Source organism: Haliotis rubra, unplaced genomic scaffold (assembly GCF_003918875.1).
Source record: "Haliotis rubra isolate DU_JTF1 unplaced genomic scaffold, ASM391887v1 Scf212, whole genome shotgun sequence".
NCBI lineage: Eukaryota > Metazoa > Mollusca > Gastropoda > Lepetellida > Haliotidae > Haliotis > Haliotis rubra.
The window spans coordinates 1181408-1201327 of record NW_025766137.1 but is presented as its reverse complement, the minus strand read 5'-3'; the positions used below and the strand labels follow the sequence as shown (position 1 = coordinate 1201327).

General features: G+C 43.3%; 1 protein-coding gene across 1 annotated transcript; it reads right to left on the bottom strand.

Annotated features, from left to right (window-relative positions):
* Window positions 1-12011: 12011 nt before the first annotated feature.
* LOC124276735 (3-mercaptopyruvate sulfurtransferase-like) lies at window positions 12012-19539 on the bottom strand. The gene is made up of 3 exons (XM_046712375.1): window positions 18704-19539; window positions 17727-17885; window positions 12012-12590 (listed from the first exon to the last, which is right to left on the bottom strand). The coding sequence occupies exons 1-3, from the start codon at window positions 19284-19286 to the stop codon at window positions 12457-12459; spliced, it is 876 nt and encodes a 291-aa protein (XP_046568331.1). The 5' UTR covers window positions 19287-19539; the 3' UTR covers window positions 12012-12456.
* Window positions 19540-19920: the final 381 nt, after the last annotated feature.

Below are 19920 nucleotides of genomic sequence, written 5' to 3'. Positions count from 1 at the left end.
TTGTTAATGCTAAAGTGACAGTACAACAGCGAACTTCCGTGTGCGCAGGCGTCATAAGCGAACCTAGCTAAACCGGCACTCTGTCAAAACCGGCATTTTTACTTGGTCCCGACTGATGCCGGTATTGACAGAGTACACTGTATATATGTTTAAAACAAAATGTGATTCAGATATTTTACATGGAAAAAAAAGGGGAAAAAATGCATTCAAAACAAAAAGGACATTTTTAAAGAGTTATTGCCAACAATATAGTTTGCATTCATGAAAGGCAATGCCATGGGTCAAAATATTACTGAAGCAATGTGCAGTAATATAATATTCTATTATCATAAAGCCAGTGCTCTCACAGTGGTAAGAATTTGTCTTTCTGTAATTTAGTTATTAGCCTGATATTTGATGCTCATGAAACAGATATATGTATAATGCTTGCTATCACAACTTTGGATTCCATAAATTAGCATGTCTGCTTATTTACAATAAATACATTATGTGACAGAAAAGAAACAGGGAAACATGTGAACATACACATTACACACTCTAACATTTTTGTTCCTTTTATATATGTCTGCATCTTCATAAAAATAGTTTGTTCACATGATTTTATAAAACGGCATCAGCCAGCATTGTGTCAATATTTACATCACAAGTTGCACTTGCACTTTGGAGTGCATCAGTTTGTTTCTGGCTGATGAAATACATGTACATTCTACATGTGCAATGAAATAATTATAGGAATTTTCCTATGGGCTGCCACATCAATATTTTTTATTCTCATTTCAGCTTTTTCCAAGTGATCATTTTGAAAGCAATATGTAAATGTTTTATAAGGTCCTTTTTTCCAAGACCATATGAGAACTGTGCTTTAACTGGATTTATATCGAGAGAATGTTTTAGTATTCCATGTTGAATGGGTACTGTATTCCACAGTATAATAGAGGATGGTAAAAACATGGATTACTAAAGCTTTGCACATAATAAAGGCTTGGTTGTTATGTGTGCAGTTTTAAGGTTTTATGTTTGTTCTCTGATAGATCTTTAAGGTGGGATGTGTTATATTGTTCATAAATTAAATTCAGTTTCCAAATATATAAATCTAGAAATTTTAACAGAAGAAAGATTTAGTAAACCAGTTACAATTCTTGCTGCTTTTTGTTTGACTTTTTCTTAACCTGTTGATCTGCTCTTTGATACAACTATCAAAAACTTCACATGCATTTTCAAAATTAGGTCCTAGAAGAAGAGCCTGGAATCGCCCTCACCTCACACTTCTTCATATATGGCCAGTGTTGTAGATGTTTCTAATGGAAAACTACTCATCACTGTGTACACAAGCATATGAAAAGCTCTCAACAGTGGAGCTCTGTAGATAGTGCAGTGGCTAAGGGTGAAAATAGATACTAAAGCCTGAAACTTTGCAAAGTGATGGGGAATATCATGATAAAACATATTTTTGGGGTATGCCCGATTTTTGGGCCCATTTTCCGAAAATCCAAGATGGGATCCAAGATGGCCCCAGAAATCAAGGATTTCCAATTCTAACACTATGTGACTTTCCCCCGCTGGATTATAGCAGAAAACATCATGATAAGACATATTTTTGGGGTAGTTTCGCCAAACGTATTGTTCGTCAGCAGTAGTTATAATAGGTAGTTAGTAGCCCCAGCTGAGTGTAGATACAATGAAGGGGTCTCCCCATGGAGGACAGAGAGGGGAATCGTCAAACATTGAATGGTGAGATTGGCGAACTCTGCAGTAGGACTTGACAATCCTGATACGGAAACGCATCTAGTTGCCGTACTTGCTCCAAAGTTGTTACCATGACCATCAAGTCAAAGTCCATGAGAAGGTGAAGTTGTGTATCTCAGGAATAATCCCAAGACAGGTAGATTCGGCTGTATTGCTCTATAAGTAGTATGCGACAAATAGGTGGAAATGAAAGGGAAGCACTGAACTGTATGGGATCCTCGAACTAGGTTAAAGCGCCGAACTGATAGGGATCGTCGAACTAGGTGGAAACGGTGAACTGAATGGGATTGTCGAACTGAATGGGATCGTCGAAACTAGGTTGAATCGCTGAACTGAATGGGATCGTCGAACTAGGTTCAAGCGCCGAACTGAATGGGATTGTCGAACTAGGTTGAAGTGCCGAACTGAATGGGATCGTCGAACTAGGTTGCAACGTTGAACTGAATGGGATCGTCGAACTAAGTGGGAGCGCCGAACTGAGTGGGATCACCAGACTGAGAAGTATCACTGGTGCCGGCAGGATCACCGAACATAAGTGAAGAAGAGGGGGCCGTTGTAGAGATGAACCCCACGGGAACAACCACAGGAGGAATAAGCCGAACTTGGTAGAGAGATCGTTGATCCCGAAGGGATCACTGAAACAGGAGGGATCGCTGAAACTATGGAAGTCAAACCCCGTTTGACTCATACTTTAGTGAAACTCACTATTGTATGATTTAAACGGGGTGTCTAAGAAGTCCTCATCAGGTGAAGGTGAAGAACACTGGGCAGTCTTGAAGGGACGATCCTGCTTGGATTTCTTGGAAGTCGAGGGACCCTCTGAGGATCTGATCTTTGTCTGCTATTCTTTTGTTTCTGACATTGAGATAAGCCGCAAAGTCATCATCAGCACGGAAAGTACATCGTTGAGACCAATCTCACAGACCAATGCCATCTACGCATAGCGAGTGGGGATCCAGTACAGAAAAAAAATTCTTGCATCTATCACAATATTTCCTCTTCCTAGAGGAACGATTACTTTTCCCCATAATGTAGCAAAGCAGAGTAGCAGACAGAGACAGAGCTTATACATGTCCACACAAGTGGTCAACAAGAAAAAGAATAACTGCAGTGGAATGTCATGTGACCGTTCTGAGCACCTAGCATACTTTACATGGATGATTGACGTCTCCAAGAATGGGAGCGGTGGAGGGTTATCAGGCGGGAGAGAGGCCAGAAGATTTTGTTCAACTTAGCCTACAGCATGTTTCCATGCCATGGTCGAAGCAAGAGAGGGAAGTGCATACCGTGAGATAGGATAAGTTGTAAAAATGAACCCTATGCCATGTCCTCAAGCTGCTGTTTTCTCTGAGCCTGCAACACGCCCAAAGCTCCTGCCTCTTCTTATCTGTGATGAAGGGATGTCTAATAAGACGATGTGATCTAAAACCAGCAGTTTCTTTCTGATAGTGCTTGTGGAGAGTTGGACTCTCCATTGCTGGCGCTGTTCTTACCCATGAATCATAGGATTGCATCTTGACAGACAAACCAGGACTCAGTCATCACGGTCAGTCGTCTTCCAGGTCTTGGACGACACTTTACTTCACAGGTGGCCACAGGCTTCCTCAAAAATCAACTTAAAGGTCACATGCAACGTAAAACACAACTTTGCAGATTCTGATACCTTTCGGTATGGACTTACCGAAACAAATCATCAAAAATGCAAATTCAACTTATAAAGTTGAAAAATAACGCGATGAAAAAAAACGCGCGAAATCGGAGTTCAAACGTTTCACTAATTTTCCCCAGACTTTTCTGGGAATACCGGTTTCAACAGCTGGGCTGGCGCCATAGCGTCTTGCGCCAGTGAAATAGGTTCAGCGCAACTTGGAAGCGGGCTGCCTGGTGAATACTCGGTGAAGGCTTTGGTGTGAGCTATTTTCCTAATGTTTTGTTGATATCTCACAGGCGAGCTTTTATATGTTATGACAGTAAATAAACTGTTTATATAATTTCATTTGTCTATTTCACCACACGTTCTTCTTACCGAGTCACTTTCTCAGTTCGATACTTAAAAGCAATGTCATTATTTAGTGTTGACACAATTTCTAACTGTGATATAGATATGTCGCTGTCACAGACAAAACTCAATGTCTTGTTTTATTGACACCTGTGTGTCTGCCTGCCTGTCTGCTAATGACAATATTCAATACACAACTGCGATCACTGACCACATGCAATTTGAACTTAACACCAATCAGGCTATACACCATAAAAAACGCATTGATTTATGGCCCGAGTTCGGTCTCTGTCACATTATGTAATTACACAGACAGGCAGGTGTGATACTTGAACACATGACATGTTACGATTTCTGTTGATTGCAAAATGTTATACACAAAAAATGAGCATGTATTTACAAAACCCAACATCTCTATATATACACACACAATGAGCCGTGAAGGCAGCATCTGCTAATGAACCAGCCGTTACACTTGAGTGCACACCCACCCGCTCTGACTGGGTTCGGTATCCCGGCTGCTTCGTTTCGAGGGAGGTAAACCCAAGTACAAAATATTGCACTTTTGATTTGCGATTATACGCTTATAATTTTGTTTATTTGTTTTTTCATAATCAGCAATGCATATTATATGTCATGAAGAAGTGATAATTGTGTTTTAATTATGTTTGATTTTTTGGTTGCATGTGACCTTTAAAAGCATTTGGTTTAAGTTAGCAATGATGTTGCCACAGGACATCCATCGTGCATTTTCTGAAAAGGAACAATTACAGTGTATTGTTAGTAAACTTACCTCTGGATTATGGTAGCCTTATTCCTGTGGATTCACAGAATACATACAGAAAATCAAAAGAAATTTTAACACTAAGTCATAGCTATTCCTAGTGGTATACCTAATCTACGCCTAAATTATCTCCCTTGATCCTGACGTCACTGTGTTGTTCTCCTAGAACCCTTCATAATTATTCTAAAAAACAACACATCAATGGCATCTTCTAAGGATTAAATCGTGGGGAGGACACAGGGTGGGAACTACTCCCCATAATCCAGAGGTAAGTTTACTAACAATTACTAAAAATACATGTAATTGTTCCTAATTATAACGTAAACATTCCCTCTGGATTATGGTAGCCTGAATCCCAAGTAAGGAAGGAGGGTTACCCTTGGAAGATACTACCCTCTATACCACTAACTGAGAGTTGATTACTCAACCTCCTAAGAATAACTATGACTTAGTCAGAGATAAATAATTTATCTCCAGTTTGGTCAGTAGCAGTGAGGGGATACATTCCCAGAGATGGAGAGTCTTCTAGCTTCCTATAGTTATGGTTGATATGATAGATATCATGATTATCCTAATCCGTAATAGTAGGAATTATATAATTCCTGACTCCTTAAATCCGGATTATGCTAGATTCCTATGAATATATCATGATTCTATTCGAATCCCGAATTGTGTCATTAAACCTAATATTCCTTAAACTTATGACGTCACTTCCGGTAATTATGACGTCACTTCCTGTTTGATGACATCATTTCCGGTCTAATGACGTCACTTCCGGTTCCTAGAGACAATCTCTATGATGTAATACTAATTAGTTTGGGTGACGTCACTTCCGGTCTTATGACGTCACTTCCGGTTAACTAGCATTAGACTATAATTATGTTCAACTCAACCTTAGGTAACCACCTTGAGCTCATGATCATATTCTAACGTGAAGCCATCAACCATAGCTCAGAAGTTAGAACTCTGTCCATATTGTGCTCGGTTAGGTGATACCATGTCAACTTGTCTTACTACATGCTGTCCCTTGACCAGTATCCATCCATCATCCATCAGAGTGGACCCTCAGACAGTCCCAGGCACCATCTCTGACTGCGTCATCCTTCCTGAAGATGTAGATATCTCTCTCTCTCTCACACACACACACACACACACACACACACACAAACACACACACAAAACAACAACAACAACACAACAAAGGGGCAGTCAGGCGGAGGGAAGGTGCTGAGCCGCTACTTAAGGTCCTAATGAATGTAAACCTTCAATAGAGGGAGCAACATCCCTGACGTAAAATTGGATAAAGGTATTAGGAGATTTCCATTGACAACTAGACACAACTTGAACTGACGACCAAGCCGCTAAGGATGAAGCTAGGGCTCTAATTTCATGGGGGGAGAATTTAAGATCAATTAGATCTTGATTCTGATCCCTATAAGCAAAAGATATAGTCTTTCTGAGCCATGAAGATATGGTATTCTTGGATATCTCCGAGTCTACATTTGTTTTACATGAAACAAACAGTCTGCCACGATTTCGTCTAAACGTCGAAGTACGCTGAATGTACCAGCGCAAGGGACACAAAAGTCTAGTCCTATCCGATCTAGAGGTAGAGGTAGGAAGCTGAGGTATACGATATATCCTATGTCCCAAAGGACCACAAGCTGAAGTTTGATTCTTGGCAATGAACTCCGGCACAGTTCTAAAAGTTATCTGTATATATCCTTCCGAAAAAGTGATGGATTTCAAGTCAATAGCATGTAATTCCAACACTCTGGAAGCTGTTGCAAATGCCAAAAGAAAAGCCGTCTTAAATGCCAGGTACTTTAGAGAAGCATCCTGCATAGGCTTATAGGGAGATTTTTGAAGAGATTGAAGTACTAACGTTAAATCCCACTCAGGAAATATCGTTGGAGATGATACATCCTTAATCTGAAAAGATATGATCATTTTGTGAAGCGATGTATCCGAGACCACAGATAAACCTTGAACATCCATAACTGAAGCAGTAGGTGATCGATATCCCTCAATAGTATTATGCTTCAAATGTTGCTGTTCTCTTAGGAACAAGATAAAATCCGCTATCATTGGAATGGTGACAGGTACATCCAAGATTCCACACTCTCGTCTCCACTGGATGAATCGTCGCCACTTAGCGTCGTACAAGGCAGCTGTGGAAGGTCTAACAGATTCTGAAATAGCTCTGGTAGCTTCCACTGTAAATCCCTGATTCCTGAGTGTCCTTGAGATATCTTCCATACATGTAGCGAAAGTTGCCTGACATTCTTGTGAACTCTGTTGGACTTGGGTTGACTGATTAGATTGTGCCACAACGGAAGATGTAGAGGTTTGTCCACCAATAGTTGTAGTAGGGTGGGAAACCAAGGTCTGGCAGGCCACGCTGGTGCCACTAGATAAACTAGACTGTCGTAATGTTGAATTTTTAACAGAACCTCTTGGATTAGTTTGAACGGAGGAAACGCATAGGCTATCATCCCCTCCCATGATATGGATAGGGCGTCGACTGCCCATGCCAATGGATCCAGTACTGGACTCACAAACGTTGGTATCCGAAAATTCCTGAAAGTCGCAAATAAATCTATGTTTGGAATTTCCCACTTCTGTCTTATCAAATCGAATGCCTCTTCCTTGAGAGTCCATTCGGTCGAGCTCACTCTGTCCTGTCAAGATAATGAGTCCGCAAGGATATTCTTCCGACCTGGAATGTGGCGCGCTCTGATTAAACAATTTATAGCGTCCACTGCTTGATACAGATCCTGAGTGATCCCGAGGAGCTGTTGAGATTTGGTACCTCCCTGTTTGTTGATGTATGCCACTACCATAGAATTGTCCGACACTAACATGAGACTCTTCCCGTACAAGCGATTCCCCAAGCAACAAATCGCTTTCAATAGTGCTAACATCTCCCGACAGTTTATATGCAGATTCACCTCTGACAGATTCCACACACCTTGAATTTGCCAAATGTCCATGTGTGCACCCCAACCCGTGTTTGAGGCATCCACATAAAGTGTCAGATCTGGTAAACGAGGACGTAATGAAACTCCTGGCAACACATTCACATCCACGATAATATCTCACTTCGGACTCTGTCTTGACAGGCTATGAGCAGTTCCAAGTCCTCCATCCGAGACTGGTTGAGCCAGATCTGCGGGATTCTCAACCTTAGTCTTCCTCTTACAGTATAATCCTGGATTAAAGTGAGAGATCCTAGAAGGGACATCCGTGAACGAACTGATGCAGTTGGCGTCTGTAACATATTGGTTATCTTGGTTGATATTTCCACCCAACGATCCTGAGGAAGGAGTATAAATACGTCCAGCTCTTGAGTCCAAGATTGCTCCCAGAAACTTGATTCTCGTAGAAGGTACCAGTTCTGACTTGGTAGGATGAACTATTAGACCCAGATGTGTAAACACTGGATCATAAAGTTGGTTTGCTTCATGAGAACCGCTGTCACCACATTCCTTGCCAAGAAATCGTCCAGATAGCCGTGTATCGCAATCCTTCGTTGATGAAGAAAAGCCAGAATCGGGGAGATTATTTTTGTGAACAACCAGATAAGCCCGAACGGCAGCACCCTGAACTGAAACCTGCGACCGTTCACCGCAAATCTTAGGTATTTGCGAGATCTTGGATGAATTGGGATATGAAGATACGCATCCTTTAGATCTATACTTATAAACTTGGAATCCTGACGAATCAAGGTGCGTAGGTTTGCAATTGATTCCATCCTGAACTTTGGCGGTTTCCTCAAAAATAGCTTGTTTAACACTTTCAAGTCTATTATCATGCGCATTTCGTCTGAATCTTTCTTGGGGAATAGGAATACCGGTGAATAAAACCCGCATGTCTGATCCCCTGGAGGAAGTTCTATGATTGCCTGTTTCTCCAGTAGCTGATTTATTGCTAAGTTTGCCCCCGCTAAACGCTGGCCTTGAAGACAAAACCGACGACCCTCTGGAAAACAAGTCACTGGAGGTTGCTTGTGCCAAGGAAGAATTAACCCCGTGCTCACTACAGACAGGACCCACTCGTCTGATGTTATTAATTTCCAATTGCATAAGTATTGGGCCAATCTGCCCCCTACTGGAGATTGTGTCACCGGACATACAAATTCCAAATCCAATATCATTTCGAGGGACGTTTCCAATTTGTAAGGAAGAGAACGCTGAACAGTGAGACTTGAGTCAAAATCTTGATCCACGAAAAGATCTACCTCCCCTACCTCTACCCCTAGATGAGGATGAGCCTCTAGTAACAGCCACATTTGTACAACACACTCTTGAATCCAAAGCCCGATCAAAGGCAGATCTCTGAAAGTTCTGACTACGATTGATGAAGATGGAGCAGAATGAGACGTAACACTGGAACTCTTCTAGATCTAGTGTCAGCCCTTCCTCTATTTTGGAATAAAAGAGCCGACGCCAAACGTTGATTTAAGTTCCTCGATGTCAAGGCATCTCTAGCTTCAATAGCCTGTTGACATTGTCCATTAAAGGTATTCTCCGATTCCAAGGGCTGATGAAACAGAAAATCCCTTGAAACATCCGGTATCCGCTCAATAGCTGTAAGTCATCCCAATATATTCACTTGAGTCGCCATCGCATCAGCTAAGGACTGATACACTACATCCAGAAAGGAATGCGCTAACACAACCTCTTGAGCAGTCATGGAAATCAAAGTGTCTTTCTTAACTCCCGTATAATCTTGAAACCCCGATGGGAGCAAAGCACGAACTCCCGCAGAAAACCAGTTTGAATAAGACAGGGTATCAATTGCCGAACGGGCTGCCGTATCCAATTCTTACAATTCTTGAAGGTACAGAACGGTGCATATTCATGAGAGCCTCTAGCATCCTGTAACTGTTTAAAGTCCTTGTCTAACCTTGGTTGATTGGCTGGGATAACACGATCATGAATGGATTAAATGGGTTTATGAGAAACCCTAGGCAAAGAATTTAAGTTCGTAGCCTTAGAGAGGCCTAAGTTGTAATTCTCCAACACTTTCCTAAGTGATGATGAATGTGGTAATGACAGCCTGGGCATCCGTTCCGGGGGAAGGCAACCTGTTAATCCGAGTTCCATGGGAATAGCTATCTCCTGTTCGTCCGACGGTGGTGGTAGAGTATTAGGATAAAGTCCGTGCAAAAGTTCCAGCTTTTCTTTAAATGACCAGCCCGGCTTAAAATCCTGTGCTGACATGTCCATAGGCTGTACCATCAACAAGCCTTCTTTCATGGAAAACTCCGGTTGTGAAAAAGGATACACCGATAAATCTTCCTGATCCGTCACATCAGACACTAACAGAATTAAGGGTGGATTGTCCGTGTCAAAATAACCTTGCGGGTCCGTAGCCGTGTCCTCTGAACCGCTAGGCCCGTGTAAATCAGACTGCTGGGTTGATACACCGTTATCCATAGCAGCCGACCCAGTGGCCTGGCTTGAGCCGGAATCACGTGCCGCCTGAGCCGAAGTCAGATCCGCGGAAAGCCGAAGCCAGCGTCAGGAAAGCCCCGGTCTCCCGTGGGGAGAAGGTAGCAGGCTGTATGCGACAGGGAGCAGCCACAGATGACTGGCTCCCGGGGACAAAGGACACGGGGTGTGTGGCCTGGGCCACGGTCACCCCGGTCATCCCCGTCGCTTGAAGCCCTAGGCTTCTCCCTCCGAGGGGACCGGCCTCCTACGTACGCCAGGGCGTGATAACCGGCTTTCCCAGTCATTGCACCCCTTGTTTCCGTAGGAAGGGACTTTGGCTCCCGGCTCTTGCCATCGACCACCAAGACCCTACGGCTGTCTGCCGTCTTGTCGGGTAATACAGGATCTTCCAAATGTTTTGACAGGCGATCAAATTTTTCGTCATTCCTCATCTCCATATCCCGTACAGATGTATCCATGGCCGCCTGGATATCGGATTTAAATCCCGCCAAAAGTTCTGAGAACGCAGCTTTATCCAACTGGGGAGAGGTTTTTTATTTAGATCTAAAACGAGACTTCGGTTCAGATGTTATACATAAAGGCGGATATCCCTGAACTTTCTTCGACTTAGAGCATTCTGATGACGATGAATGGAACTAAGGAACGAGATTTGTCCATCAACAACCAATCTTCTTCCGACATTTCCTGACACAATAAGCATCGATCCGACATTGAGCAAGGTAAGCCTTTATAACAGGAAGCACACAGAGAGTGGGGATCAACATCCGCCATGAATTTCTGATATTGTAAACATTTGAGCTGCGCCATACTTGTCAATCAAAAACGGCGGGAAAACTTCAGATCCTAAATACGTTGGAAATATATATAATATAAATGCAAAACAGCAATGCGATTGAATATTAAATGGAATGCGATTTGTAACTGACCTACATATGAAGAACTGAAGACTTGATTTGAAATGAAAATTTCATTGATTCTCTGCACGTCATGCTTGTGGACCATACAGAAAATTATGAAGGGTTCTAGGAGAACAATACAGTGACGTCAGGATCAAGGGAGATAACTCAGGGGTAGATTAGGTATACCACTAGGAATAGCTATGAGTTAGTGTTAAAATTTCTTTTGATTTTCTGTATGTATTGTGTGAATCCACCGGAATAAGGCTACCATAATCAAGAGGGAATGTTTACGTTATAATTGTCTATATCTTACCATGACAAGAAAACTGTTTATTTTCGTACTGTCATCTTTTAAAGCAGTTCCAAGACCTGACTGACTGACTGAGTTTGGTTTTACGCCGCTTTTAGCAATATTCCAGCAACATCATGGCAGGGGACACCAGAAAAATGGGCTTCACACATTGTACCCATGTGGGGAATCGAACCCAGGTCTTCGGCGTGACGAGCCAACGCTTTAACCATTAGGCTACCCCACCGCCCTTCCCAGACCTGAAATGTACATACTGCAGTTATGAAATGTACACCCTTTTTGAGATATTACATGAAGCTTTACATGTGCATTCCAGTGTGCTGGAGTATAATCGCCTGTTTGGACCAAAATTTTAAACAGTGCCCTTGGATTCAGGTGGTGCTTAACTAATACTCATGTTTATATTATGAGGCCCTTGCTGGTATTGAAAAGGTCTCCATCATTTCACCAAAATTCATTAAAAGTTACGTTACTGGGTATTTTTCAACCTAGACATGGGTAAATCTGTGAAAAATATGGGTAAAGCTAATTGTTGTTTCCGGCTTAGTTCATGAGAACATACACATGGTGACCAATACATCAGCCTATAAAGCTCTTCCTAACACAACAGAAAATACATTGCAAATGGTAAGTCATCATGTCTAGAGACAATTTATCTCAGATTTCACAATTAGTTGACCAAGTTTGTTATCAGCTGTTCCTTTACCAGAGGTCTCCCAAGAGATACTGTGTCTCTCTTAAAGGATACATTGATGTTCACTGAGTGCTTTATGCTATAAGAGTTGTATGCATTAATCAAGAACAAAAACATATGTCAGTTGGGATGTACCACTTTATGTAATATCCTTTGTTATGAAAGACTGTCTTTTGATCCTCCTATTGGCACAGTGCTCAAGTAAAACCTGTTGAAATTATAGTGTGCTAATCCAATCTATGTTTCAACGCTTTCAAAGCTGGACTTTTGTTTCCCTCTAAGATACAGGCAACAGAACAGGAAACACTGCTGCTGCCTCTCCCCTCAAACTCTCCATCTTGATAAGCCATAGACCTTATTCATCCAACACCATTGTGCACACAATGAGAGCACAAGTATACTTTACTCAGGCCCTGCTACACAATTTTTCAACTTTCTATTTAGGTACAAAATGTCACAAGTAGAAACCTGTTGTCCTGCAACTACATTCAATAGGGTCTGATGGCTGACCATTTCACAGTCATTCTTCTGTATTGTAGCTATGAGACAGGTCTTGCAGGGTCAACTAGTCCTGTGGGCAGTCAGCCCTGTCACTGGGCGGGGCACGTAGATACCACTCTGTCCACGACCCATCATAGATAGACACATCCTCCTTGCTGCACTGATAAGCTGCAAGTGCAATACAACAAGCAGATACTCCTGAAAAAAATATTAAACAGTCCCAGACCATTGCAGCACATCAGGATATGTAGTCAACAAAAACAAAGGTGGTTATCAAAGGTTGCTGCCTGCATTGATATTCACAAACTGAAGAGGCAATGGTAAAGTAGGACCTGTCATAGTGAGAGATGTGGAGGTGAGGTGAAATTGGGTCTAACGTCCTGCTTGAGAATATTTCGCTCATATGACGACGTGGAGAGATGTGGAAGCAATGGTCCCGTCATAGTGAGAGATGTAGAGGCAATGGTAGAGTAGGACCTGTCATAGTGAGGGATGTGGAGGCAATGGTAGAGTAGGACCTGTCATAGTGAGGGATGTGGAGGCAATGGTAGAGTAGGACCTGTCACGCCGAGAGATGTTGAGGCAATGGTAGAGTAGGACCTGTCATAGTGAGAGATGTGGAGGCAATGGTAGAGTAGGACCTGTCATAGTGAGAGATGTGGAGGCAATGGTAGAGAAGGACCTGTCACAGTGAGGGATGTGGAGGCAATGGTAGAGTAGGACCTGTCATAGTGGGAGATGTGGAGGCAATGGTAGAGAAGGACCTGTCACAGTGAGGGATGTGGAGGCAATGGTAGAGTAGGACCTGTCATAGTGAGAGATGTGGAGGCAATGGTAGAGAAGGACCTGTCACAGTGAGGGATGTGGAGGCAATGGTAGAGTAGGACCTGTCATAGTGGGAGATGTGGAGGCAATGGTAGAGAAGGACCTGTCACAGTGAGGGATGTGGAGGCAATGGTAGAGAAGGACCTGTCATAGTGAGGGATGTGGAGGCAATGGTAGAGTAGGACCTCTCATAGTGAGGGATGTGGAGGCAATGGTAGAGTAGGACCTGTCACAGTGAGAGATGTGGTGACAATGGCACAGTAGGAGGACACTGAGATGTGGACAATGGTAGAGTAGGACCTGTCACACTGAGAGATGTGGAGCCAATGGTAGAGTAGGACCTGTCACAGTGAGGGATGTGGAGGCAATGGTAGAGTAGGACCTGTCACAGTGAGAGATGTGGAGGCAATGGTAGAGTAGGACCTGTCACACTGAGAGATGTGGAGGCAATGGTAGAGTAGGACCTGTCACAATGAGAGATGAGGAGGCAATGGTAGAGTAGGACCTGTCACAGTGAGAGATGTGGAGGCAATGGTAGAGTAGGACCTGTCATAGTGAGAGATGTGGAGGCAATGGTAGAGTAGGACCTGTCACAGTGAGAGATGTGGAGGCAATGGTAGAGAGTGAGGACCTGTCACAGTGAGAGAGATGTGGAGGCAATGGTAGAGAAGGACCTGTCATAGTGAGGGATGTGGAGGCAATGGTAGAGGACCTGTGTGGATGCAATGGAGGCAATGGTAGAGTAGGACCTGTCACAGTGAGGAGATGTGGAGGCAATGGTAGAGTAGGACCTGTCACAGAGTTGTGGAGGCAATGGTAGAGGACCTGTCACACCGAGAGATGTGGAGGCAATGGTCATCACAGGGAGGACCTGAGAGATGTGGAGGCAATGGTAGAGTAGGACCTGTCACACCGAGAGATGTGGAGGCAATGGTCAAGTAGGACCTGTCACAGTGAGAGATGTGGAGACAATGGCAGAGTAGGACCTGTCACACTGAGAGATGTGGAGGCAATGGTAGAGTAGGACCTGTCACAGTGAAACATGTGGATGCAATGGTAGAGTAGGACCAGTCACAGTGAGAGATGTGGAGGCAATGGTACAGTAGGACCTGTCACACTGAGAGATGTGAAGGCAATGGTAGAGTAGGACCTGTCACAGTGTGTGATGTGATGGCAATTGTAAAGTAGGACCTGTCATAGTGAGAGATGTAGAGGCAATGGTAAAGTAGGACCTGTCATAGTGAGGGATGTGGATGCAATGGCAGAGTAGGACCTGTCATAGTGAGTGATGTGGAGGCAATGGTAAAGTATGACCTGTCACACTGAGAGACATGGAGGCAATCGTAGAGTAGGACCTGTCACACTGAGAGATGTGGAAGCAATGGTAGAGTAGAACCTGTCATAGTGAGTGATGTGGAGGCAATGGTAGAGTAGGACCTGTCACAGTGTGTGATGTGATGGCAATTGTAAAGTAGGACCTGTCATAGTGAGAGATGTAGAGGCAATGGTAGAGTAGGACCTGTCACACTGAGAGATGTGGAGGCAATGGTAGAGTAGGACCTGTCACACCGAGAGATGTGGAGGCAATTGTAGAGTAGGACCTGTCATAGTGAGTGATGTAGAGGTAATGGTAGAGTAGGACCTGTCACACTGAGAGATGTGGAGGCAATGGCAAAGTAGGACCTGTCACACTGAGAGATGAAGAAGCAATGGTATAGGGGCCTGTCATAGTGAGAGATGTAGAGGCAATGGTAGAGTAGGACCTGTCACACTGAGAGATGTGGAGGCAATGGTAGAGTAGGACCTGTCATAGTGAGAGATGCGGAGGCAATGGTAAAGTAGGACCTGTCATAGTGAGAGATATGGAGGCAAAGGTAGAGTAGGACCTGTCACACTGAGAGATGTAGAAGCAATTGTAAAGTAGGACCTGTCACACCGAGAGATGTGGAGGCAATGGTAGAGTAGGACCTGGTACACTGAGAGATGTAGAGGCAATGGTATAGTAGGACCTGTCACACTGAGAGACGATGTAGAAGCAATGGTAAAGTAGGACCTGTCACACTGAGATGTAGAGGCAATGGTAGAGTAGGACCTGTCATAGTGAGAGATGTGGAAGCAATGGTAGAGTAGGACCTGGTAAAATGAGAGATGTAGAAGCAATGGTAGAGTAGGACCTGTCACACTGAGAGATGTAGAAGCAATGGTAAAGTAGGACCTCTCACACTGAGAGATGTGGAGGCAATGGTAAAGTAGGAATGTCATAGTGAGGGATGTGGAGGCAATGGTAGAGTAGGACCTGTGACAGTGAGAGATGTAGAGGCAATGGTAGAGTAGAACCTGTCATAGTGAGTGATGTGGAGGCAATGGTAGAGTAGGACCTGTCACAGTGTGTGATGTGATGGCAATTGTAAAGTAGGACCTGTCATAGTGAGAGATGTGGAGGCAATGGTAGAGTAGGACCTGTCACACTGAGAGATGTAGAGGCGATGGCAAAGTAGGACCTGTCACACTGAGAGATGAAGAAACAATGGTATAGGGGCCTGTCATAGTGAGGGATGTGGAGGCAATGGTAGAGTAGGACCTGTCATAGTGAGAGATGTGGAGGCAATGGTAAAGTAGGACCTGTCATAGTGAGAGATATGGAGGCAAAGGTAGAGTAGGACCTGTCACACTGAGAGATGTAGAAGCAATTGTAAAGTAGGACCTGTCACACCGAGAGATGTGGAGGCAATGGTAGAGTAGGACCTGGTACACTGAGAGATGTAGAGGCAATGGTATAGTAGGACCTGTCACACTGAGAGATGTAGAAGCAATGGTAAAGTAGGACCTGTCACACTGAGATGTAGAGGCAATGGTAGAGTAGGACCTGTCATAGTGAGAGATGTGGAGGCAATGGTAGAGTAGGACCTGGTAAAATGAGAGATGTAGAAGCAATGGTAGAGTAGGACCTGTCACACTGAGAGATGTAGAAGCAATGGTAAAGTAGGACCTCTCACACTGAGAGATGTGGAGGCAATGGTAAAGTAGGAATGTCATAGTGAGGGATGTGGAGGCAATGGTAGAGTAGGACCTGTGACAGTGAGAGATGTAGAGGCAATGGTAGAGTAGGACATATCACACTGAAAGATGTAGAAGCAATGGTAGCGTAGGACCTGTCATAGTGAGAGATGTAGAGGCAATGGTAAAGTAGGACCTGTCATAGGGAGAGAAGTGGAGGTAATGGTAGCGTAGGACCTGTCACAGTGAGAGATGTAGAAGCAATGGTAGAGTTGGATCTGTCATAGTGAGAGATGTGGAGGCAATGGTCAAGTGGGACCTGTCATAGTGAGAGATCTGGAGGCAATGGTCAAGTGGGACCTGTCATAGTGAGATATGTGGAGGCAATGGTCAAGTGGGACCTGTTACAGTGAGGGATGTAGAAGCAATGGTAGAGTAGGACCTGTCACAGTGAGGGATGTGGAGGCAATGGTAAAGTAGGATCTGTCATAGAGAGAGATGTGGAGGCAATGGTAGAGTAGGACCTGTTACAGTGAGGGATGTAGAGGCAATGGTAGAGTATGACCTGTCATAGTTAGAGATGTGGAAGCAATGGTAGAGTAGGACCTGTCATAGTGAGAGATGTGGAGGCAATGGTGGAGTAGGACCTGTTACAGTGAGGGATGTAGAAGCAATGGTAGAGTAGGATCTGTCATAGTGAGAGATGTGGAGGCAATGGTCAAGTGGGACCTGTCATAGTGAGAGATGTGGAGGCAATGGTCAAGTGGGATCTGTCATAGTGAGAGATCTGGAGGCAATGGTCAAGTGGGACCTGTCATAGTGAGATATGTGGAGGCAATGGTCAAGTGGGACCTGTTACAGTGAGGGATGTGGAGGCAATGGTGGAGTAGGACCTGTTACAGTGAGGGATGTGGAGGCAATGGTAAAGTAGGATCTGTCATAGAGAGAGATGTGGAGGCAATGGTAGAGTAGGACCTGTCACAGTGAGGGATGTAGAGGCAATGGTAGAGTATGACCTGTCACAGTGAGGGATGTGGAGGCAATGGTAGAGTAGGACCTGTCACAGTGAGGGATGTGGAGGCAATGGTAAAGTAGGATCTGTCATAGAGAGAGATGTGGAGGCAATGGTAGAGTAGGACCTGTTACAGTGAGGGATGTAGAGGCAATGGTAGAGTAGGACCTGTCATAGTTAGAGATGTGGAAGCAATGGTAGAGTAGGACCTGTTATAGTGAGAGATGTGGAGGCAATGGTGGAGTAGGACCTGTTACAGTGAGGGATGTAGAAGCAAAGGTAGAGTAGGATCTGTCATAGTGAGAGATGTGGAGGCAATGGTCAAGTGGGACCTGTCATAGTGAGAGATGTGGAGGCAATGGTCAAGTGGGACGTGTTACAGTGAGGGATGTAGAGGCAATGGTAGAGTAGGACCTGTCACAGTGAGGGATGTGGAGGCAATGGTCGTAGATTACAGACCTGACTTATCTATAATATTATAAGTTAAATATATATATTACCTGATCCACAGGACACAGTCAAGGGTTTGGAAAGGTCAATGTTTGCAGAGGCAAACAACTGCCGTAGTTCAGCCTCAGTCTTCATGGTCTTCTTGTCAGGATCCAGCACACTCATAAAGGGTATATTTACTGAACCAGGAATGTGTCCAGGATTGATGTCTGAAGTATACAAAGGCATCTTTGTATATAAACCTTGAAAGTCACTTTTCAGAAAATAAATCAAGATCTGCTTCTCAGTTAGGTTGACGTCTTGCTCATGTGGCTACTCGAGCATTGCACATTCAACCTAGAAAGAGATAAATTGTTATATGTAGTCATGATCATTGATGATTGTGTTTGTATACTTTTGAAAAGACAACATATTGTACGAAATAGAATGTACAAGTATTCTGTACTCTGTACAAGTACTCCAACAGACTGTTTCACCTACAAACTGTAGACTTTTAGTCCTATAGAATAATGGTTATAGTAAACTGACAACAGTTAGAAGGGTTTCTGAAAACTGTCATCTCTGGTACAAACATCTATCATAGCCATAACAAGCGACAGCCTTGTCTGTCCACCAGGCCTGATTTCACTCAGTATATACAAAGTTAGAAAAGCCAGCAACAAGGGCTTAACTCATAAAAACAGATCAAAGACACCATTTTCTTAACTCGTTTGAGACCATGACCTTCAAGGCTTCATATCAATGTGTTAATTTCATTCCTCTAACTTCCAGGTTTTGATAAAGCTGGTGACGAGATGTACACTAAACCAAACTGGTAGGGATGGAGAATATGCCCAATAAAATGTATTCAAGTAGAAAATACTGATCTCAGTCCCATTTTGCTGATGTATAGGCCAATACTGCTATAAACATCGACTGGTCTATTCAATCACTTGGCTTGTACTTTTCAAAGTCATGATATATTGAGAAGATGGAGATATCATGCTTAAATTGCTATATGCACTCTAAAAACTAAAAAAGTTCTCACTTGGTCTAGGTTCAGGAGATTTCCCTTGGAAGCGACCAGAGGCCCTTGCATCAACAAGCTGGAATTGTTTGTCATCTATATTTCTTTTCACATCTCCAAAAGATTTTACAAATGAAGGAACAAAGTTAGCCTTAAAAGGTTTGGTGGAAACAGACTGTGATTCAGATGAAGTAAGGTTGCTCTCTCTGCACCACTTAGGAAATCCTCCATCTAATACTGAAACGTTATCATGGCCAAAAGCTCGAAATGTCCACCATACACGTTGAGCTGAAAAGAGCCCAAAATGTTCATTATTATCATACACTACAACGTGTGTGTCATTTCCAATGCCAAGACCTCCAACATATGCTTCAAACTCTAATGGGCTCGGTAGCATATGTCCGTAGGGTGAACTTTTGTCAGCGCACTCGTCAATGTCGAAAAACTGTGCACCAGGGATGTGTTTTTGTTGAAATTCAACGTTTCCGTTTCTGCCTGACGTTGGGAGGTGCCAAGAAGCATCAATTATCCTGATGCATTTAGAGTTTGATGCAATGACATCTTTCAACCACTTCGTAGAAACTAGAGCCGCTACACGATTCATGATTTATACTGAGAAGATTGTCGTTTCCCAAGTTTTATTATCGACGATTTCTGAAAATATATCACCTTTCCCCGATGTATCTACACCACTGAAAGGTTAACTCCCCTTGGTAGTTGAACAAAAACGAATTCAGAATATCATCAATATTTAACTTGACTTAGCATGTTTTTCATTCATAAATAGTTGGCTGCAAATAGTGTAAATGGAAAGATTTAACCCCCGTTTTTTATCATTCTATGCCTAAGAATAGATGGGTTTAAAGCCAACCCTAGCCCTGACCCTAAACCTAACATAATGCTAAATTTATCAAAATCCAGAACCATAACCTCATCCCTAACCCCTAGAAATAATCATAATATATAGAATGTATTTCAAGCGGGGGTTACGGGCGGAACTGTTACCGTTTAAATATCTCTTGCAGATTGTTTCTGCTGGAAAATTGTGTTTTAAAGAAGTTATATGAGTTCATTCGGATATTCCGTATTCCGCTGGTGGTGTCGTCTTTTATAGCATAGCTAGACGTGATCGCTTACATCAACACAATGACGAATGAATGAACGAAAAAGCAACTAAGCATTTGCCAGTACCACTTACGTATCATTTTATCTAACAAAATAGTTTGAAAACGATAATG